Source organism: Petaurus breviceps, unplaced genomic scaffold (genome assembly GCF_028583685.1).
Source record: "Petaurus breviceps papuanus isolate PSGF00001 unplaced genomic scaffold, PetGlider_PUasm1.0 176, whole genome shotgun sequence".
Classification (NCBI taxonomy): Eukaryota; Metazoa; Chordata; class Mammalia; order Diprotodontia; family Petauridae; genus Petaurus; species Petaurus breviceps.
In genome coordinates, this window is record NW_027185771.1 from 15,282,531 (window position 1) to 15,306,760 (window position 24,230).

The 24,230-nt window shown below is 36.1% G+C and overlaps 1 protein-coding gene across 3 annotated transcripts in view; it reads right to left on the minus strand.

Moving 5' to 3' along the window:
• The window catches only part of NFATC3 (nuclear factor of activated T cells 3), a 184,585-nt gene that overhangs the window by 121,125 nt on the left and 39,230 nt on the right, over positions 1–24,230 (minus strand). For all 3 annotated transcript variants that reach the window (XM_069085683.1, XM_069085684.1, XM_069085685.1), the window contains 2 exons: positions 9,018–10,152; positions 483–645 (listed from right to left, as the gene is read on the minus strand). In XM_069085683.1, the coding sequence (XP_068941784.1) occupies positions 483–645; positions 9,018–10,152 (1,298 nt within the window). The remainder of the gene's footprint in view (positions 1–482; positions 646–9,017; positions 10,153–24,230) is intronic.

The following is a 24,230-nucleotide window of genomic DNA, read 5'->3' on the forward strand; positions in this document are numbered from 1 at the left end:
AAAGCAGAAGATGAATGCTCAAGCACTTGCACTAATACTTCCAAGTATATCAAATATGCCTTTTCTTAAAGTATAAAATGGAAGGAAAGGCAATAAGCTAATTCTAGAACATTTAAATCATGAGAACCCTAACAGCACCTGGCATGAAATGCCCAGTTCTCCCAAGAGTGCCCCTGTCTGTAGTCAAAGACCTCAGGCCAAGGGTCTAGCAACAGGAACTCTCTCCACAGTGGAGAGTTTTCTGGAGGATCTGAGGCACACTGCCCACCAAAAGAAAAATCTCTTATTATTACTTAAAAGTTCCATGTTGGCAATGTTCCAGCCACTACACCTCCCTTCTCCCTTTTTGTATTTAGTTTCACAAGTAACCGAGCCGGAGGAGGGGAGGAGGAGCAGGGAAGAAGACAGACTTATATTCTTTATTGCAGAATGGATAATATTCTCAACTGGTTTGTCATCGAGCAAATCACACCTCAAAATACCTTCACAACAGGATGTCCTCCAGTAGATGCTTTTACTGCACCACGGCTCCCTTCAGTTTCATAGTGGGCTCGGTGATGGGTTTTGGGTTGTACTTCTATTTTCAGTTCACATTGTCCAAAATGAGTTGGTAAAGGCCAGTCTAGAGGAGGCAATGAGGATGTGCTACAAAGAAAACACAAAGGTGAATACTGCTTTAGCAAAAGAGAGAAACTATTTTGCCAGTGCCAAAATTTTAAACTAACTGGTCTCAGAAACAAAGTATTTAAAAAATAAATATTGTGTTAAGCAAAATCACCTATCTAAAATAATAAAAACTATAGTTGCCCTCCCATTTTCCAGTTGTTTTTTATTGTTAAAAGAAAATGGTTAATTTTGATCTTTGAACAGCTTATGGACTATAATTTTTTTTAAATAACATCCAAATCCTTTTTCATTCATTCCTATAATTTTACTGGTAAAAATACTGAGGAAACTTTCTCTACCAATGAAAATCTGTAATTGCCACTCAGAGGCTTAAAGAGGTACCTGGCTTAAATGACTTGCCCAGTCATATAGCCAGAATGTGTCAGAGATAAGACTTGAGATGGGTCTTCCTGACTCTGAGACCACCCACATACACATACAAACAATGGATGTTTATAGGTTGGCGGCTATGTTAGTAGAGAAAATGTTAACAATCCAAAATATGTTGTGAGGTTAGAAACTCTACATGCATCTTTGATCCCAATTCCAACACAACTTCTCTATAATTGCACCCTCTCATATACTTCCCCATCCCTTTTCTCTCCCTCCCTCTCCCCTGCCTATCCTCTCTTCTCCCTTTCATCCCTCAACCTCTTCATTACTGAATTCTAGAAAAAAGCTGTATGCTGCCCCCCTTTTTTGTAAAATTATTTTTCTCTTATAGTTAACAATATATGTAAAACTATGAATCTCCACATTTTATAGTACTTACTTTTTAAAAAAAGTTAAATCAATTCTACACATTACTTTTAAAATTGTTCTGTTGGTCATCACTTCCTTCTGCTCTCTAATGTGCATTTGAAAAATGTTTAAATGGTCATCTGTAGGAATCTAACACCCCCTAATTAACAACTCCTTTCCCAAATGAAAACTTAAGAAAAAAATTTGAATAACTCAACTCTTATCTGAGAACAATTCATAGTTCGATACAGAATCTTCTTTTTATGTTTGGTTGTATGCTTTTTGTTTAAGTGTTTAAATAGAGAATAAAAAATAGAAACTATTAAAAAAATAAAAAGAAAGTGGAGAAAGTGAGCACAGATACCTTTTTTTTTTTTAAGCAATCAGGGTTAAGTAACTTGCTCAAGGTTACACGGCCAGTTATTTCTGGGTGTGGGGCTGAGTGTCTGAGCCCAGATTTGATCCCCAGGTCATCCTGACACTGGAGCCGGTGCTCTTACTCGCTGTGCTACCTGGCCTCCCCAGATACCTTTTTCTATAGAAATTGGGCTACCAAACAAAGATATAGGAACATAACTTGGAGGAATAGTAGAATCAAGTGAAAGTTTAGGGATAAGGAAGATCTGGGCATTTTCAAAGGCAACAAGGAAAGAACCAGGAAATAAGAGAGATTAAAAATTAGGAGGTGAGAAATGGAGAAAATTAGGAAGGGCCCCCCCAAAAAAAAAAATTAGAAGGCAAAGCTCCAAAAGGATCATGGAATAGATAAGATCAAAAGCATTAGCAGAAAGGCTGGTGTTGGCAAGAAGGCCCACTTCATCCTTTGTAGCTGAAACAAAGGAAGACTGGATGAGAGAACTTTTATGTGATGGGTATCTAGCTAAGGTATCTACTAAGAAGATATGGGGCAGTGGTGGTAGAAGCAACAAAAGGAGAGAACATGGGGAGTATGACAGAGCTGATCTGGCAAATAGTATTGAAACTGGATAACAATCATATTAGACTAGGCTAGCCAAGATGGCAAAGAAAATCCAGTGACTTGCCAGAGTTCTCCCAAAAATTACCCTCTAGTCACCTTTAAATAACGTCTCAAAAAAACCTCTGGAGTGGCAGATCCCACAAAAGGATGAAGCCAAACAATTTTCCAGCTTAAGACAATTTAGAAGGTCAACAGAAAAGTTCTGTTGCACTGGGTTAAAAATAGAGTGCAATCGGGGCGGCCAGGTAGCACAGCGAGTAAAAGCACTAGCTCCAGTGTCGGGATGACCTGGGGATTGAATCCCAGGCTCAGACACTTATCACCCACCCAGAAACACCTGGCCATGTAACCTTGAGTAAGTTACTTAACCCCAATTGCTTAGGGGAGGCCAGGTGGCTCAGCAAGTAAGAGCACCAGTTCCGGTGTTGGGATGACCTGGGGATCAAATCCGGGCTAAGATACTTAGCACCACACCCAGAAATAAATGGCCTTGTAACCTTGAGCAAGTTACTTAACCCTGATTGCTTAAAAAAAAAAGAGTGCAATCCAGCAGACTGTACCAGCAGAGGCCACACACATCAGCAAACCAGCAGCTGGGGCAAATGAATTGGCAGAGCCAGTAGAGTTCACAACTCTCAGCCCACGAGATGCTAAGAGGAATGGACAACTGGTCAGAAGGAAACTCTAAGGGTTCTTTTGCTGGTACTGGGGGAAGGACTTTGTTACATTTCCTGTACAAGTATATGCAGTCCCAGGGCAGAAAGGGGCATGCCAGAACTTGCAGCCTCAGGAAAGGAGGGACCCTGATCACAATTTTTTGGTTTCTGTTGAGTTTTTTTGTCTTTTTGGAGGGGGGAAGGCAGGGCAATTGGGGTTAAATGATTTCTTGCCCAAGGTTACACAGCTATGAAGTATTATATGTCTGAAGGTGGATTTGAACTCAGGTCCTCCTGACTCCCAGGACAGTGCTCCATTCACTGATCTACGCAGCTGCCCCCTGATCACAGTTTCAAGGCAAAATACCTTAAAAAACAGAATAAGCCAAATGGGAAATGAGGGCCCCCCCCAAAAAAAAATATCCAAAGAGAAGAATGCCTTAAAAAGCAGAACTGGACAAATGAAAAAAGGTATACAAAAATTTACTGAAGAAAAGAATTCCTTAAAAAGTGGAATTGACCAAATGGAAAAGGAACACTGAAGAAAATAATTCCTTAAAAATTCAAATTGAGCAACTAAAATCTAATGACTCCATGAGACATCAAGAAACAATAAAACAAAATCAAATGAATGAAAAGATATAAAAAAAAAGTGAAATAACTCATTTTGAAAAATGATCTAGGGGCAGCTAGTTGGCTCAGTGAGTAAAGCGCTGGCCCGAGTCAGGAGGACCCGAGTTAGGTTCCAGTCTCAAGACACTTAACACCCACACAAAAAAAAAGCTAGCCGTGTAACCTTGGGCAAGTTACTTAACCCCAATTGCCCTCCAAAAGGCAAAAAAAAAAAAATCTAGAAAAAAGATTAAGGAGAGAGAATTTTAGAATTATAGGACTACCTGAAGGCCATGAATCCAAAAATAGGATTAGACATCATATTTCAAGAAATTTCAGGAAAATTGCCCCGATATTCAAGAATGAGAGAGTAAAATAGAAACTGGAAAAATCCACCAATCACCTACTAAAAGAGGTCCCAAAATGAAAACTTCTATGAATGTGACATCCAAATTAAAGAGCTCCCAAATCAAGGAGAAAACACTACAAGCAGTCAGAAAAAAAACAATTTAAATATCATGGAGCTACAGTCAGGATAACATAGGACTTAGCAGCTTCTACATGAAAGAATCAAAGAGCTTGGAACATGGCATTCTGGAAGGTAAATGAGTTAGGATTATAACCAAAAATCACCTACCTAGCAAAAATGAACATAATCCATCAGGAGTAAAAAGAGTTACTCATTGAAATAGAGAACTTTCAAGCATTCCTAATGAGGAGACCAAAGGTGAATATAAACTTTTGCTTTGAAATACAAGGTATTTGAATACCTTGCATAAAAAGGTAAACAGGAAAGAGAATCATAAGGGATTCAATAAGGTTAAACTGTTTACATTCCTATATGGTAAGATATAAACTATCTGCTAAGAACCTTATAATTATTCAGGTAGTTAGAAGGCATTTATGTAGATGGCACAGGTATGAGTTGAATATGATGGGATGTTTATCTAAAAAAATAAAATTAAGGTCTGAGAAAGAGAAATACCCTAGAAGAAAGGAAATGGAGAGATGAAATGGAGTAAACAATCTCATAAAAAAGACATAAAGGAGCTTTTACCCTGAAGGGGAAGATGGGGAAACATGGGAGGGAGTGCACAAACCTTACTGTCTTTAGAACTGACTCAAAAAGGAAATAACAAACACTCAGTTGAGTGTAGAAATCTATCTTACCCTACAGGAAGGTAAGAGAGGAAGGAGGGGCAACTGACAAAAGAGAAAGCTGACTGGGGATGGCAGTAGTTAGAGGCAAAACACTTTTGAGTACGGACGGGATGAAAGAAGAGAGAGACTAGGATAAATGGGGGAAAACAGGATGGTGGGAATACAAAGTAATCATAACTGAAAAAAAATTACAGTATATTTCCCTGATAAATGTATACAGAAATGAGTCAAATTTATAATAATATATGTCATTCCCCAATTGATAAATGGTCAAAGGATATGATCAATAAGGCAGTTTTCAGACAAAGTAATCAAAGCTATTTATAGTCATGAAAAAAAAGCTCTAAATCATTATTGACTAGAGAAATGCAAATTAAAATAACTCTGAGGTACCATTCCACACCTGGGGAATGGCAGAGGAAATTGTGGTATATGATTACAATGGAATACTATTGTGCTACAAGAAATGACAAGCAGGATGCTCTCAGAAATACCTGGACTTACATGAACTGATGTAAACTGAAATGAACAGAACCAGGAGAACACTGGACACAGTTATAGCAATAGTGTATGATGATCAGCTGTGAATGACATGGCTATTCTCAGCAATACAATGATCCAAAATGAAAAAATGCTATCTATTTCCAGAGAAAGAACTGATGGAATCTGAATGGAAATTGAAGCACACTTTTATTTTAACTTTTTTTTGGTCTGTGTTTTCTTTCACTACATGACTAATATGGAAATACATTTTGCATGACTGTACATGTATAAACTATATCAAATTGCTTGCCTTCTCAGTGAGGAAGAAGGGAGAAAATTTGGAACTCAACATTAAAAAAACAAATGTTAAAAATTGTTTATACATGTAATTGGGGAAAACATAAAATTAAATAAAATAATAAATGCACCATGAGAAGAAAAAGAGGAAGAGGAAAAGGAAGAAGAGACATGAATAACAAATGTGTAGTAGGTGATGAACGAGACACTACTCAATATTATAAGGACAGCTAAGTGGCACAGCGTATAGAGCACTGGGCCTGAAGTCAGGATGACTCATCTTCGTGAGTTCAAATCTGGTCTCAGACACTTACTAGCTGTGTGACCTGGAGCAAGTCACCTGACTCTATTTGCCTCAGTTCCTCATTTGTAAAAATTAGCTGGAGAAAGAAATGGCAAACCACTCCAGTATCTTTGCCAAGGAAACCCCAAATGGGGTCACAAGGAGTAAGGAGGACTCAACAGACTCAATATATAAATGACATTAAAAATGGCTGGTAACAATTGAACAGTAGAGGGTCCTTTCAAAAATCTCATTTATATTATAGTCTTTAAATAGCACAATATTCAAATCATACTAAACTAAAATCTGTCATATTTAAAACTTCAGAGAAGGCAATGCATAGATTAAAAACTGGCAATAACCAAAAATATTTTCCTATGAAAAAGGTAGAAAAATAAAAATAAAAGAAGTGACTTTAAATACCACATGCAGCTGAGATTGGGCATAATATGGGACTAGATAACTAAATTCCCTTCCAACTAAATGTTCTATGGCTAAGAAACAAAAAGAATTTTAAGAAATGTGGATGCTTTCCAAACAAACTGTGGGCACAATCGATTGGTAGGAAAGAAAAGAGCCAAAAATGGCTAAAACTGACAACTAGAGATGCAGCCAGAAAAGCCATAAGAAGTAGAAATCACACCAAATAATATGGAATATAAGGAAACAGTATAATCATACAAGATTAACATCACAAAAAAAAGAAAGGGATATTTATAGCTGATAATTATATTATCAGTGGATAAAGAGTCTATAGTCAATCAGATCTGAGTTCAAATCCAGCCTCAGATACTTACTAGCTATATAAGCCTGGGCAAATAACTTAACCTCTGATAGTCTAAATTTCCTCAACTGTAAAAAAGGTGTAATAATAGTATCTACCTCACAGAGCTGTCTCAAGGATCAAATGAAATATTTGTAAAAAGAACTTAACACTACCAATGAGCCTGCCACACAGAAGCTATATAAATACTAATACCCTTTCCATTATGAAGTAACCAACAGAATTTTATGAAAACAAACTGCTGTAGATGATTTAAAAGCACAGAAAGTGAAAGCTTTATCTTTTTTATAGGTCATATAGATTAGGAAATAAATAAACCTGAGGAATTTTTCTGCCCACACATATGAGCTATTATGCTCCTTGGATGGTAGAATTCCTGAGGTGTCCTTAATTCAGAATACATTTATTTGTAAGACCTAAGTGGTAATTGCTTTGCCACATTCAATATTGATCAAGTGCCTATTAAACTACCACCTCCCACTTTTTTTAGTTTAGTTTTTTTAAGTGTATATATACATAGACACACACATATCCACACACACACACACATTATACACACACAATTTTAAGTCTATTCAGCAAATACAAGAGGAGCTATGCAAGGTCCTGGAAACTCAAGGAACACCAAATGCAAGTCTCTGACAGCAAGACAGATACAAGACACACATGGACAAAACAAAAAAGTACAAAGTAACATAATCACAGAAAAGATGGGAGGAGCAGGGTTGAGTGTGAGGGAGACTTTATAGTTTGAAGGAACATCAACCTTCTGAGTAATGTGAAGGCATGTGAGGCTTTCAGGATGGCTGAAAATCAAGAAGTGGACTGCTGAGTACAGATAACAGCTCAGCACAAACTGACTGGAATGTAAAGGGATGAAGGGGACTAATGGGAATTAAAGTGGGAAAGCAAAATCAGAAAGCTGATGGCACTAAAGTGAGGTGAAGGAATCTGTATTTTTATTCTAGAAGCAACAGGGAACCACTGAAAGCTTTTGAAGGGAGGATGAGTGGAATGAGTTGTGTGTGCAACAAGAGGAGAGAGAGAAAGATTCTTTTGGCAGCTCCAGAGATAATGACTAGGGGAGAGAATGAACACAGAAATCCTGAGCAGGAGGTCATTACAACAATTTGGGTAAAAGGTGATGGACATTTGGATGAAGATGGTGGTTATGGGAGTGGATAAGAGACAAATAAAATAACTGGAATAAAGGCATGAGACAAAGTTTAGAAAAAGCAACAATGTTGTTAACAGTAAAGGAAATGGAAAAAAAAACAGTAAAGGAAATGTCACTCATGAAGTTCTGTAGCCTAGAGAAAAGGCTAAGGGATTTATCACCTGTTCTGAAGCATAAAAAAATTTATATGGCAGACACCAATCAGTTTTATTTCCAAAGAGGACAAAACAAGTGATAAGGAAGATAAAATATAATGCAGAAAAAATTTCTTTATTTTCAGAGTGAATAAACACTAAAGAAGTTTACCAAGGGAGATTATAACAACTCTACCATATTTGAAATATTTTTTAAGAAGAAGAGGTACAGAGTTATGAAGCCTGAGGTAATGGAGTTGAGAAGATGGGTTCAAGTCTTTCCTCCAAACACAGACCAGCTGTGTAATCACAGGCAAGGACTTAACTGCTCAGAGCCCCAGGAATCTTTCACAGTATGGGGTGTTTTTTTCCACACTGAAAGTTTCTCACATGTATTAAAAATTGCAGGTCTACTCCAATTCCATTCCACTATACCTTCCCAAGTTTTTTTTAATTTTAAAACGACATGAGTATAAAGCATAAAAAAAATCCAAGGAACATGATCTTAAAATATACATTTCAGTTCTATATTATAAATTAGTTAATGGGAAAGGGAGAAAAGAATTGACAAGGGAAACAGATAAATGGAAATGCAGAACAATAGAAGGGGATGGAGAAAAGTGGTAGAGAAAGACAAAGAGGTATTGATAGGAGAAAAAACAGTTACAGATTTTCCACTGAGTGTTGATAAGGTAAGTGCTCATCACAAATGTTCATCTGTCAAAGGTCAAAGAGTTGTCTAGTAGCATAGTCAAAATCAGAACTCCAATTTAATATCCTATCACCAAAATCATTATGCCTCACACTACAGTATACTCTTGTTATTTAAACATTCTACAATTATGGGTAGCTACCCAAAAAAGTATCAAAACCACCCCCAAAATACCTCAATAAAAAAAGATTAACTTGAATTTAAGCTACTTACTCTAAAAAAAAAAAGCACAAAACATTATTTTGCACAGAAGTTACATTAAGTGAACCCCATAATATGTAAGTAATTTATTCCTAAGAAGAAATCAAATTTACTTGTTTGTATTCCCTTACCGAAATATAGGAGTATGACCAGGCTTTGGTTTATTCCAGGTAAAGTGCGAAGGAACTGAAAGAAATTGGTCACTAGACACATCTTTCTTTAAAGGATGCTGAGACCCAGGGCTATCATCTATGGTAGTCTCTAAGGATGGTGACAAATTTCCTTGGTCATCTGAACAAACATCTATTTTTCCTGGTAAAGTGGCAGTTTGATCCTCAGAAGTCTTTCTTGTTTTCAGAGGGATATCAGTCTCTGCACAACACTGAAATGAAAAGTGTGCAGGACTCAGGCTTTGCACACCATGGAGAGAAGTACTTAGCCATGTGTCTTCTGTTATACTCCCCCTGGGAGAGTGACCAGGAGAGTGGGTTGGTGAATGATGAGGGGAGAGTGAACCAGCATAACAAATCTCAGCACTGGAGTGTCGTCGCTTCCCACATGGGGAGGTAGGTCTTGATGAAGGCCTGGATGTTGGTCTAGGGCTAAGCCAATTTTCATCAGTGATACTAGTTCTAGGAGAATGACAAGGAGACTGTCTAGGCGATAATGAGTGTCCAAATCCATATTGTTGTTGCCAAGATTCATCACTAGGACAACCTCTTGGAGAACCACCAGGAGAAGCTAAAGGAGACCCAAGTGTAAATCGGGCAGCAGCTTCATTGAGCTCAGACTCTACATCATCATAAACATGAGAGATAGACTCACAAGAAGAAGCATCTGAGAACCAACTCCTGGAAGAAATGCTGCTAGCTGGGCTTGGACTAAGGGATGAGTCTCTGTATGATGGTTCAAGAGGAAGATAGAGATGATCCCTAGAAGGTCTTTCCAAATAATCACCTTCTGAACCATTTGTGTGCAATTCATCTTCATGAGCATCTATTCCTTGATGACAGTTGGGAGAAATGGATGTAATTTGAATACTAGGGCATTCAAAGGGTTTCGGACCACCTAGTGGACTATACTTAGATTCAGGAATCTCACAAATTCCTTCATAGTTTTTGTGACCTTGCAGCTGAAGAGGCTGTGACAAAACTGAGGTGTGAGACTGTAATCCATGGTGAGGAATACAAATTGGCTGGTCTACAGTTGATGGAGACTGATCTACATTAAAGATGTAAATGGATGCACAATCAGCTGGTTCAGTATCTGGTGGGGAAAGAAAAAAAAAAACACAATGACTACAAATAATGTAAATGAGAACATAAAAAATGAAGTTGAATGCTTATTAACTGTTATAACAATTTTGGTTCCCCAAGAGTAGAATACTTCCTCCCTTTCTGTAGAGAAAGGAGACTACAGGTATGGAATGTTGTACACAATTAAGATGCAGTCACTACACCAAACAGGTGACTGTACGTAACTAATTTGTTACAAGGAAGAACTCATAGAGAATTGGGAGAAGAAAGAGGGAGATAATCATTTGATGTAAAAACAAAAATCATCAATAAAACTTTAAAAAAGAAACTGAAGGGATAGAATGACTCACAGAAGATAAAATGGACAAATTTCATTACATAAATTACAAGTTTTGCACAAACAAAATCAATTAAGTAAAATTAGAAGGGAAATGGGTAACTAGGAAAGGAAGTTTGGTAACTGTCTCATATGCAAGACATATAAGAAATTCATTCAAATTTATAAAAGCTAGAACCATTCCAGTATATCGATAAATGGTAATAGATATGAATAGGCAGTTTTCAAAGGAAGAAATTCAAGCTATTTATAAACCTATAAAAATACTCCAAATCACTATTAATTAAATGGAAATTATAGCAACTCAAGGTTTTACTTCACACATGCATCAGTTTGTCAAAGACAACAAAAGGGAAAATGACAAATGTCAGGAGGGTTATGGGAGAACAGGAATATTAATGTACGGCCAATAGAGTTGTGAAGTAGCACAGCCATTCTGAAGTGTTTCTGCCTCCACAATATCTCTTGAATTTGACCCCTTCTCTCTTCATCCAGAGTCATCACCCTAATTCAGACCCTTATCACCTCTTGCCTATATTTACCTCCTAATTTATTCCTTGCCTCCAATCACTTGCCATTTGAATACATCTTCCACACAGCTGACCATAGTTTATTTTCTCAATAACTCCAGTGGCACCTTATTATCTCTGGAGTCAAATATAAATTCTTCTGTACAGCACTTCAAACTCTTCACAATCTGGTTCCAACCTACTTTTCCAGACTTGTTTCACATTATTTCCCTCTTGGTCCCTATGGGCCAAATAGGCTTTCTTACTGTTATTTCCTGTCTCTGCTTTTGCATTGGCTGGCAGCCTTCCAAGTATGAAATGTACTTCTTCCTCAACAATGCCTCTTAAGACTCTCTAGACTTCAAACCTAGTGTCACCTTTTACATGACACTCTTCCTGATCCCCATGCCACCTGTTAAAGCCTTCTTCCCCCTGAAATCAACCTTTTATCATACATTACATACATATATATTTATATTTCTGTGTTAGAGGTACTTAATCCTCTTTTTTTTAATGTGTCAGGGACTCCTAAGTCTGGTGAAGTCTATGGACCCTTCCTCAGAAAAATATTTTTAAATGCACTAAATTAAATCACAGTATTACAAAAGAAATCAATTATTTTGAAATACAGTTATCAAAACACTGAAAAAAACGAATTCATGGACTCAAAGTAAAGAACCTGGCTCTATGTGCACATGTTGTCTCCTTCAATAGACTGTAAGCTCCTTGAGAGCAGGAATTGTTTCACATCACAGCAATAAGGGGCTAATCCTTATTGACTGAATGGACCCTGAACAGGGGTAGTACATAAGGAGTGATCTCTATCATATCTGAGAAACTGTGCAGAATATTCAATGATCCTAAGCTGCTCTGAACCATAAAAAGATGAAACTATTTAACAACAATATTCTTCCATTGATAGCAAAAAGCTTGAAGTCCTTGAACACCTAATATTAGAAGAATCAAAATTACAAATAACTCAAAAGATAATGTAAAACTGACACTAGAATTCGAAGAGTACAAACACAAAATTTAAAAATAAAGAAAAGGAAAGAGGACTGTATAAAAAACTGTTACATTTATTTAAGAACTACGTTAAATTTAACAAGGTTGTTCGGGTTGTGTACACTTCTGTATTTTCTTCTTTTGTGCATTTCAAGAAATATTTTATTGATGCCTTTTTCCTCATGTCTATCACCATCTACTAACCCATGCTCCTTACTCCCTGTTGGTCCCCACACCATCAATCTGAAAGCCTTCCTTGCAACAAATACTTATATTCATGCAAATAAATAAATACTTTGGTTATGTGTAAGAATATAACGCTCCTTTTGTGTCTCTAGTCCATCACCTTTTCGCCACAACAAATGAGGTTTATTTCAACCTGGGTCTATTAAAGTCAGATCAATAGCTACTGCTTTGGTCAAGGTTCTAAGGTCTCCCCAAAGTCATTTTCCCTCATACTATTAATGTGGTCAGTTGTGCAACATGACCTTCTGGTTCTACTCCTTACATTCTGCATCTCATCTAAGTCTTTCTGTACTTCTTTGTATCTTTCATAATTATGATTTTTTATTCACATTCCACTGTTTGTTCAGACATTTCCTAGTAGATAAGAACCTATTTTGATTCCAGTTCTTTGCTACAATTAAGTACTATTATATTCTTTTTTTATTACTGGTTTTTTTTTCCCCCAATCAGCAAAAATTCACTTTTCTGACTCAGCCAAATTCAAATCAAGCTTCAGATACTTACTGGTTGAGTGATCTTGGGCAAGTCACTTAACAACTGTTTACCTCAGTTTTCTCAACTGTAAAATGGGGATAATAACAACACCTACCTCACAGGGTGGCTGTGAGTCTCAAATGAGATATTTGTAAAAGCACTTATAAGCACAGTCCCTGGCGCAGTGTAGGTGCTATGTAAATGTCTATTCCTTTCTCTTCCCTATTCCCCCTTACCTTAACTTCCCAACCCTCCTATTGAGAAAGAAAACCAAAATCTGTTAAAACTGTGTATAGCTGAGCAAAACAAAATTCCAAACTAGTTATACAACAAAGAAAAGTCTCATTCTGACTCCTTCCCCACCTGTCTGTTAGGAAGTTGGGTATCATGTTTTATCATTAGTCTTCTGGAATTGTAGTTGGTTCAGTACACCAATCAGAGTTCCTAAGTCTTTCAAAGTTGTCTTTACGACGTTGTTGTTACTGTAAAAGTTATTCTCCTGGTTCTGCTCACTTCACTCTACATCAATTCATATCTTTTCAGGTTTCTCTAAATAGTAAGTATCCCATCACAGTTATATACCATAACTTACTCATTCCTCCTCAGTTTCCAATTCTTTGCCACTACAAAAAAAAAAAAAGCTATAAATATTTTTGTACAAGTCCTCTTCTCCTGGATACTCTGTACTCTCTAGACTTTGTGACACTGATCTCTGCAGGTGGTGGATAAAGCGCTGGACTTGGAGTCAGAGTGACCTGAGTTCAAATCCTTATTAAGACAACTGCTAGCTGTGTAAAGTGATCACAAAACTAGAGAGGACAGAGTATCCAGGAGAAGAGGGTGACTGACTATCAAATGTGGCAGAAGAATGAGGATAGAGACAATGCCATTAGATTTGGCAGGTAAGAGATCACTGGTAATTTTGAAAACAGCAGTTTTAGTCACTTGAATGATGTTGTGCTCTATCTAAACCTCATTAAAAATGAAAGTAAAAAGGAATATAAATTGTTTTTAAAATTTGTTTCCATAAAGTAAATACTTAGTATACACAATATTTACAAGCAATAAATCAGGGCAAGAGGAGGAAATGTTACATAAAATTTCAATGCCAAAGCCATATCTATCAAAAAGGGTAAACATTCAAAATGTTGTGTTGACTTTTTTCCAAATATACCGCATCTTAATAAGTTCAGTTCTAACCAATACAGAGGTGCACAAGGAAATGTCCTAGGCAGGCTCGAAGAATTGCTGAAAATGAATAGCTAAACCAACCCTGAAGTGCTGTGGAAAGACTTCAAAACCCTGCTCTCCATTCAGATCCAACATAGACCGTTTTGCAGGACCTAGCACCCTTACATATAATATCACATCTTACAGTTATATGTGTTGGTATTTAATTGCCCCAGTAAAGTAAGCTCTTTCTCATCTCAAGCTTCTTTCTCATCTCAACTTCACAATCCTCCAGTGTGGAACAAATCAGTCAGTTAAGATTATACACTTATATCCCCATTTTAGAGATGAGGAAACTGAAGCCCAGAGAGGGTGACTTGGCCAAGATCATGCAAATACTGAGCTTTAGATATATTCCAAACCCAGATGTTATGACTCAAATTCTAGCACTCTTCCTCTGTACCACACTGCTTCCTACATAGGTGACAAGGAAGGAATCCAAGATGGCTTTTATTGTTACTTTATGAATTACTAGATCAAAGCTAAACTGGTAATATAGTAATAATGTCCCATAACTTATATTTGCTTTGCAATCTGTGTACAGTCAGGACATATTCTATATCTATATGAGGCATCAAGGTGGTATAGCAGGCAGAGCACTGGATCTGCAGTCAGTCCATCCAACTTTCTACAGTTACTTCAGATTTGTTCAACCATTTTTCAGTCATATCCGACTCTTCATGATCCCATTTGGGGTTTTCTTGGCAGAAATACTGGAGTGATTTGCCATTGCCTTGTCCAGATCATTTTACAGATGAGGAAACTGAGGCAAAGAAGATTAAGTGACTGCCCAGAGTCACATAAGTAGTAAGTGTCTGGAGGCCAGATTTGAACTCAGGAAGATGAGTCTTCTTGATTTCAGTCCTGGAACTCTATCCAGTGTGCAACCTAGCTGCCCTTATATTATCACTAGTTGTGGGCAAGTCACTTTACCATTGTCTGCCTCAGTCTTCTCATGTGTAAAATGAAGGTTAATAACAGCACCTACCTCCCAGGGTTGTTGTGAGAATCCAATGAGATAACTCTAAAGCATTTAGCCTAGTAGCAGGTGCTATATAAATGTTAGTTATCATATTCCTTATTATTATTATTATACTTGAAGAACTTTAAAAACAATAAGCTGCTAATTAATTATTCCATAAAACTAATACTTAAAATTGACTTTTTATGTGCTATGGGGATGCTATAGTGAATTAAGTACTCAGGGGAGTCTGGAAGGGAAAAGAAAAACTTCACATAAAGAAACGAACTCTGAAGGAAAAGAAAGACAACCTGAAAGACGGGGCCAGAAGTGAGACATTTCTGGAAGAGCGAAACCATGAGCAAAAGTTTTGAAGGCAGAAGTGTTTGTGTGTTGAAGACAGCAAAGAAATATGCATGACCAATAAAGCAAGCCGAAGTTGGAAAGTAATGCGAAATTAGAGTAGTAAAACCTTGGAAGGACCTTGAAGAACAGGGTAAGCAGTTTAAATCTGACAAGAGAAACAACAGGAAGTTACAAAGATTTATGAGTAGGGATATTCCATGACCAAAATGGCATTTAAGGAAGCTTGATATAGACTGTCAGCTAAATCAGAGACAGGAGAGACAGTAGGATGCCACAAAGCAGAAATCTTAAGTCAGATTAAGAGGATCTGTGCCAAGCTAGTGGCTATGAGCAAGAAAAGATGAAGATCCGAGAGAAGAGATCAAAGATACAAACAGTGAAAGACTGGTGTTAGAAGCACAGAAGAAAAGAAAACAAAAATGAGTCTTATGAAATCTGCAACACTCTCTACCAAAAGCAAGGAATAGTAAAAATTCAAATGACATAGAAAATATCCTTGGGTTTAAAATAAACAAAAATACGTAAAACTCCTAATGGCACCTAGGTGGTGCAGTGGATAAAGAACTGGGCCTGGAGTCAGATAAGACTTGAGGTTTAAATCTGGCCTCAGACACTAGATGTGTGACCCTGTGCAAGTCACTTAACCTTGTTTGCCTCCATTTCCTCATCTGCAAAATGAACTACAGGGGGCAGTTAGGTGGCACAGTGAATACAGCACCAACCCTGGAGCCAAGAGAACCTGAGTTCAAATTTGGCCTCAGACACTTGACACAATTACTAGCCGTGTGACTTTGGGCAAGTCACTTAACCCCATGTGCCCTCCAAAAAGCAAAAACAAACAAACAAACAAACCAACCACTCCAGCATTTTAGCCAAGAAAACTCCAAATGGGGTCACAAAGAGTAAGAAATGACTGACCAACAACAAAAACTCCTAAGAGGGTACTACTTACAATAAATGCAGTCAAAATCAGATGAATGTATATTCACAGGTATGCAAGAATGGGGAATGTTACCCCTTTAAATATATATGCTTTAAAATTAAAAGATATTTATTTTCCTGAGCCATAACTGTTTCTCTTTCTAAGATGCAAGTCCCTTCCCCTCCTCCCTATTCTTTATATGCTCCCAATAAATCTAAGGTAAGAAATGGTTTTATTTGGTTTGGAGTGAGTCTCCTTTGCTCTTACCCCCCATCACCAATCAAGATGGCAAATCTTGTTTTTTCTCTCTCACATATATCACCTTCTCTCCACTCACACAGCCACCACACTAATTCAGGCCCTCATCACTTCTCACCTAGACAAATGATAGACAGTCCAACAAGACTACTAATTGGTATCACTGCCTCAAGTCTCTCCTCTTCAATCTTTCTTTCACAAAGCTGCCAAATATCACAAAGATATTCCTTCACTGGAGTGTGACCATGTCACTTACTGCTCAAGAAGATCCACTGGCTCCCTAATGACTCTGGGATCAAATGCAAACTATTTCAGCAGTGTATGACCTGAGTTCAAATCCAGCCTCAGACACTTAACACTCACTAGCTATATGACCTTGGGCAAGTCACTTAACCCCAATTGACCTGCCCTCCCTCCTTCAAAAAGCAAAAAAAACAAAAACAAAAAACACAACCAGGAGCTACTTGATAGGGAAGAAAATTAATAAAATTAGTAATCCAATGGCTATTCTTATTTTGGGGGGAAAATTGCCACATACAATTCTCAAGTAATGAAAAAATGAAAAAAATAATCTTTACCCAACAAAACTTATTGTTTTTAATGAAATGGGCAAATATTTACAAAAACATAAACTACAGATTAACAGAATAAAAACAGAGAATTTGCCCCTCCAAAAAAAAGCAAAAAAAAAAATTTTTTTTAAAACCCAGTCTTAGAAAAAGAAATTGAACAAGCCATACAGGAACTTCCAAAGGAAAAAATCTTAAGGACCAGATGAAATTTCAAATGAGTTTTAACATAAAAGAACAATTAACTCCAATATTACAAAAATTGTTTTCAAAAAGAGAAAAAAGGCAGCCTACCAAATTCGTTCTATGAGACAACTATAGTTCTAATACCTAAACAGAGCAGAAGGAAAACTATAGACCAATAGCACTAATGAATATCAAAGTAAAAGTATTACATAATAGCAAATAAACTATATTTTTTAAAAAACCATAAAATACAACTGGGTTGTATTTATGCCTAGAATACAGAGTTGGTTCAATATTAGGGAAACTATAAACATAACAAATCCAAATAAGAATTTAAAACACTAAAAAAAAAACACATGAATTTCAGATGTTGAAAAAGTTTTCAATAAAATTCAACTCTGCTATACACTGAAGACATTAAAAAGCATAGTAAAACATGGATCATTGTTTAACCCAGCCATTAGTATTCATTAAAACCAAAAACAAGCATTTTTTGCAATGAAGAAACTCTAGAGGCTCTTTCAATGAAGATCAGGATAAGGCAAGAACATCTGCTGGCACAACTAATACTTGATGTAGTTCCAGAAATGCTAGATAGAGCAATAAGAGAAGATAAAAAAATTATAGTCAATCACAGGAAAAAAAGGAAAAGAAATTATTTCATTTTAAAAGTGAAATGATATACATAGAACCTAAAAATCTAACTTCATAGTTAACTAGTAATATAGAAAATAAATGCACAAAAATCACCAGTCTTTTTGTATATTATAAACAAAACTCTCAGCTAAATGCATAAAATATTTAGAAGTATACCTATCAAATACCAAATTATATAAACAGAATTACAAAACAATTTTACAGAAATAAAGTCAAATATCTATTTTGAAAGGAGATTAACTGATTATAGTGGACCATGACAATATTAGCTAAATTAATTTACAGACTCTGTCATTCCAAAATGCCAAAGGATATAATTTCATAGAACTAGAAAAAAAATGGGATTCATGTGAAGGAACAAAAGGTCAAGAATCTCAAAGGAAAAAAAGAGAAAAAAAGAAGTCAGGGGCAGGGCTAAAAAGCCGTGATCATCAAAACTATTAAAAAAATTCAAGTTTTATCAATGGAACAAATTAGATACATAACCAAAAGTAACTAAAAACAGTAGGATCATATTTGATGAACTCAAGGACTACAAATACTTCAATAAAGGTCTCAGTGTTTTGAAAAATCTGCTGGGAAAATTGGAATTCAGTCTCAAAGAAATAAGTTTAAACCAACATCTCACACCATATACCACAATAAAATTCAAATGGAAACAGGATGTGAGTGTAAATGGTAATATAATAAACAAACCAGGAATCAGAAAGGAAATACTTTTTGAAATTATAGATGAATTCTTGTCCCATCAGGGAACAGAGAGAATCAAAGAAGATAGAATGGACAATTTTTTAAAACAATTATTTTTTGTCAATTCCAAATTCTCTATTTCCTTCCACCCCTCTGCCCCATCCATTGAGAAGGCAAGAAAAACAATGGCCATTAATATGTCAGGCAAAACATACTTCTACATTAGCCATGTTGCCAAAAAAAGAAAGCAAGAAAAATAAAGTGAAGAGAATAAGCTTCAGTCTGCACTCAGAGCTCATCAGTTCTCTCTCTGGAGATGGATAGCATTTTTTTATCATGAGTAAAATGGAAATTTTTGATAGCATGAAATTGAAAAGTTTTTGCATACATAAAAATCAATGAAAGAATTAGATAAGAAACAGTTAAATGGGAAAAAGTCACCAAATTTTTCTGATAAAGGTGATAGAAAAAATGTTAATGACAAATATTGTTAATATCAAATAATATTATCTATAAGCTGCCACTCTTTTTAATAATCCTAGTAATGTCAGAATTTTTAGTGTCATCCTTGCATTCCTACTCTTAAAATAATTTAGTCTAGGATTAGGTTGAACTGGACCATACCCTAAGTCCTCACCCTGGGATTTTACCTTGTAGTTTCAACTGGATCTCAGCTCCTAATGCCCTTGTCCAGTTCACTGAGATTTATGGAGAGTTAGATCATGAAGGTAAATTAACCAGAATGAGTGGTATTCTTACCCAGAATGCCGAGGGCGACTGGGATCTAATGACCAGGCCTTGCTATCAAATATAACCTTCTCCCCTTCTCTTATAAGTTTAAGGAGCTTTTCCTGTGAGTCTGCTGGTGGGACATTCCCTATGGTGCCTGGCTTGCTAACCTGTTATCTCGATTAAAAATGCTTTATTCCTCCATTCATAAGTTTGATTTATTTCAGAACCTGACAAAGATCTAATATCCAGGCAACTGATGTAAGGATAAGAGACATTCCCCAATAGATAGTTGTTCAAAGGAAATGAACAGAAAATTTTCCTTTTTTTTCCCCTTTTATTCTTATTCCAAATTTAACAAGTAGTAAATAATACAGGCATTTCTACATGCATGTTAGAACAGAAAAAGAAGGCTAAAGATGAACCTACAGAAGAGAAGAGGGCCTAGTACAAAGACCTATGGAATAGCAAGTATGACCTCAATGAGCAGCAAGAATGAGGCATGGTCAGACAGGAGAAAAACCAGGAGAAGACAGGGTCAAAATAACCTAGAGAAAAGAGAGAGTCAAAAGCTAGTGAGAGATTGAGAAGGATGAGGATTAATAAAAGTTCATTAGATTTTGCAATTAAAAGATCATTAGTAACCAGGTAGCACAGCGAGTAAGAGCACCAGCTCCAGTGTCGGGATGACCTGGAGATCGAATCCTGGGCTCAGACACTTAGCACCCACCCAGAAACACCTGGCCGTATAACTTTGAGCAAGTTACTTAACCCCAATTGCTTAGGGGCAGCCAGGTGGCTCAGCGAGTAAGAGTACCAGCTCCAGTGTTGGGATGACCTGGAGATCGAATCCCGGCTCAGACACTCAGCACCACACCCAGAAATAACTGGCTGTGTAACCTTGAGCAAGTTACTTAACCCTGATTGCTTTAAAAAAAAAAAAAAATCATTAGTAACTCTGGAGAAAGCAGTTTCAGTTGAACAATGAGGTCCAAAAGCCATCCTCACAACCCAATGAGGTAGGTGTTTTAAAGATGAAGTAACCAATTAGAAGAAATTAAGTTATTCGGAATATCCAGGATCCCATAGCTATTAAATATCTGAGGAAGGATTTGAACTCAGGTCTTCCTAACTCCAAGGCCATTACTCTATCCACAAATATGCAGTGACAAGCAAAACACACTCCTATATTTGCTGTTCCCAAAATAAAATGTCTTATTCTATATCCTGAGTCTATGTATGTTTCATCATCAGTCCTCTAGAATCATAGTTGGTTCCTGCACTGATCAAAGTTCTCTAGTCTTTAAAGATCATTTAAAAATGTTATTATATAAAATTGTTCTGGTTCTGCTCACTTCATTTTGCATTTGCTCATACATATGGTGCTCCTAGATTTCTCTGAAACCATCCATTTCATCTTTTTTATAGATCCAATAATATTCCATTTTATGTGTGTGTATATTATACATACACACACACCCCCTTATAATTTCAGCCATTCTCTCTAATGGATGGGTATTCCCTTATTTTCAGCTATTATGAAAAGAGCTGTTATTTATAAATAATTTTGCACATATGGATCTTTTTCCTCTTTCTTTGATCTCCCTAGAATAGTAGAGGCTTAGTATTGGCTGGGTTAAAAGGGTATATACAGTTTAGTAACTTTCAAGGTATAATTTCAAATTACTTTCTAGAATGGCTGGACCAATTCAAAGCTCTGTCAATAAAGTCTTAATGTGCCTGTTTCCATAGCCCTTCCAACAACTATTTCCATTTTTGTCTTCTTTTCTAATAATGGCCTTGAATGGACAATTCTCAGAAGAAAGCAAATTATCCAAACCCCACAAAGTTAAGCATGATTCTGAATGGGGGGAAAAAAAGGGCATTTAATGAATTGTCAGACTTTCAGGATTTTGTCTAATAAAAAAACAAACAAAAAAAAAGGTCTGAATTTAATAGAAGATTTGACATATAAGATCCAAGAGAAACACAGGGTACATATCAAAGACTAATTACAAGGGACTCAATAAGGAAAGACTATTTACCTTTTATATAAGGAAATGTAAAACATATGTCTAAGACTTAGTAATTGGGTAATTCATAAGAAAGAATTGGGTAGACCTGAGAATATGATTTTAAAAGTAAAACCATTTAGAACAGGTAAAGAAGTAATTATTTTATACAAATGAGAAGCAAAAGGAAGAAATGACATGGAGGAATTAGATGGGGGAAAAGGGCTGGTACCTTACATTCGTATTGGGTTTGAAAGAGAACAATACATATATATCCAGAAGGGTTTTTATAAAAGTCTTTAAATTCAGAAAGGAATAAAAGGCAAAGGAGATAGGGAAGGGGAGAGGATAAGGGAGGGAGGGGTAATAGAAGGGTGTTTAGATTAACGGGAATGGAGGGGATAAGGGAGGGATCCTTGGAAGAGGGGTAGGTTAATAACAGAAGGGCAAGGCAGCAGATAGAAGTAAAGAAGTCAGGGGGATAGGAAATAAGAGATACACACAAACATAAAATAAAGATCAAGAATAGAATTTATTAGGGATAGTAATCATGATCTCAGACAAAGTTAAAGTTAAAATTTGATCATAAGAGAAAAATAGGGAAACTACACTATATGTCAACCATATTAATCAATGTTGCTTTAGACTATATATAAAGTTTTAATATTGCTGCAGTGTAGGAAATGGCAAGTTGGTGGACTTAAAGTATGGAGGGACTTGGACTTATGGAGGAAGAGGTTATTCACCCTCAGAGAAACAGAGAACAAATAACTAAACTACAGTCTTACATAGATGAATATGAGTATATCTATATATGATTATAATGTATGTATGTATACATGCATGTATACATCTTTATGTATATACTTGTGTGTATTGGAACTTAATTGTAGTCTTGGGGAAAGAACAAAGTAAAAAGTGCACAGCACAGAACAAAAGAAAACTTACAGGAAAACAAAGATGGACAGCTCTGAATACAATGTGTACTATTTATTATATAGGCTTTCTTGACATGGAAATTTATTGCTGTGTATTTTGATCCTCTCTTATGTTCTGCTATATATCTGGCAATGCTTTTTTTATTTTCTTATTTTGTATTTAAGTTTTAATATTTAAGTCCATAATACTTCTTTTTCTTTTCTTATTTAAGCTAAAAAAAAAAACTATCAACAAGAACAGTTCAAATCATCAATAAGAAATCAAAATGAGAACAACTCTGTGTTCCATTTTACACCCCTCAGATAAGTAAAGATGACAAAAAAAAGAAAAATGAGAATTATTGGAGGTCTTGTAGAGTTGTGAAGTGACCCAACCACTCTGGAAAGTCATTTGGAATTATACCCCAAAATTCATTCAATTATTCAGTGATACCACTACTTGGCATTTATTTGCCCAAAGGAAAAGGTAAAGGATCCATCTGTATAACAACATTCTTGATAGCACTTGAAGCAAAAACCTGGAAACAAAGTGAGTGCTCATCAACTGAAAAATGTCCAGATAAATTATGGTATGTGAATGTAAAGGAATAATATTATTTATATGAAATGATGAAAGGGCATTTGTATGAACTCATGCACTGAAGTAAACAGATCCTGGAAAATACTGTCTACAATAACTACAACATTGTGAAATAACTACAATAACTACAACTGTGAAAGACCAACGACAATAACCAACCATTACCTGCAGATGGTTCATGCTCCCCATTTCCTAGCATAGAAATAACAAAGGTGCAGAATGGGACAAATGTTTTCAGAAATAGCTAATGTGTCACTTGTTTTACCTGACCTGTACTAACTTGGTAAAAGTAAGGGATCTCTTATTTTCGGGAGAGGAAGACAGTGGCAGTAATATAAAAAATAACAGAGATGACAAGTTCAGAGGGAGATAGGGACAAGCAGTACAATACAAGAAACACTATTTTAAAATTAATATATATTTTCTGTATTTTTTTCTTTTACTGATCTGTCCTTCCCACTAAATCCCCTTCCATTCCGCAAACTTTAAAAACAAAACAAAAATAATGCCCACAATTACACAGTCCAGCAAAACAAATTCTCACATTGATCATGTCTAAAAACTTGTGTCTCTGCATTTTAATTTAATCAACACCAACAGGAAGTTAGTGGCATACTTAATCTTCATTCATTTGTATTTATAGTTTATACTGCATTGATAAGAATTCTAAAGTTTTCAAAGTTGTTTTTCTCTATGTTATCATTGTATAGTCTGTTCTCCTAGATCTGCTTCATGCTGCATAAGTTTATATAAAGATTTTCTCATTTGCCTCTGAAACTGTCCATTTTGCTATTTTTTATTCATATAGAATTTTTTGCCCATTCCCCAAAAGAAAGACATACTCTATTTTATAATAATTTTGTAAATAAAATTAGATGGTATATAGTAAATACAGAGGTAGCCTCAAAGCCAGGAAGACTAAAGTTTGAATTGCCACCTCTAACACATAATGGCTGTGTCACTTTAACCTCTCAGTGTTCCAAGTATAATGCTTGGCATGTAGTAAGCACTCAATTTTTTTTATTCATTCATTCAAAGCACTTTGTTAAGGCTATAAATTGTAAAGGTGACAACTTACACTAATAAGAGGAATTTTTAATACCAATATTCAACATGGTTAAGTGCCTACTCTAAAAAGAAGAGCAGGAAAGCACTAAGATTCTATAATACAGAAAGGTTTATATTAAAAGAGATCCAATCTGGGTAGCTAGGTGGTATAGTGAATAGAGCACCGGCCCTGGAATCAGGAAGACCTGAGTTCAAAACCAGCCTCAGACACTTAACACTTCTTAGCCATGTGACCTTGGGCAAGTCACTTAACCCCAACTGCCCCTCCAAAAAGCAAAAAAAAAAAAGAAAAAAGATCCAATTTTATGGGGGTTCTTAGATACTGCTCCTGTAAGTCAATATAAAGATAGT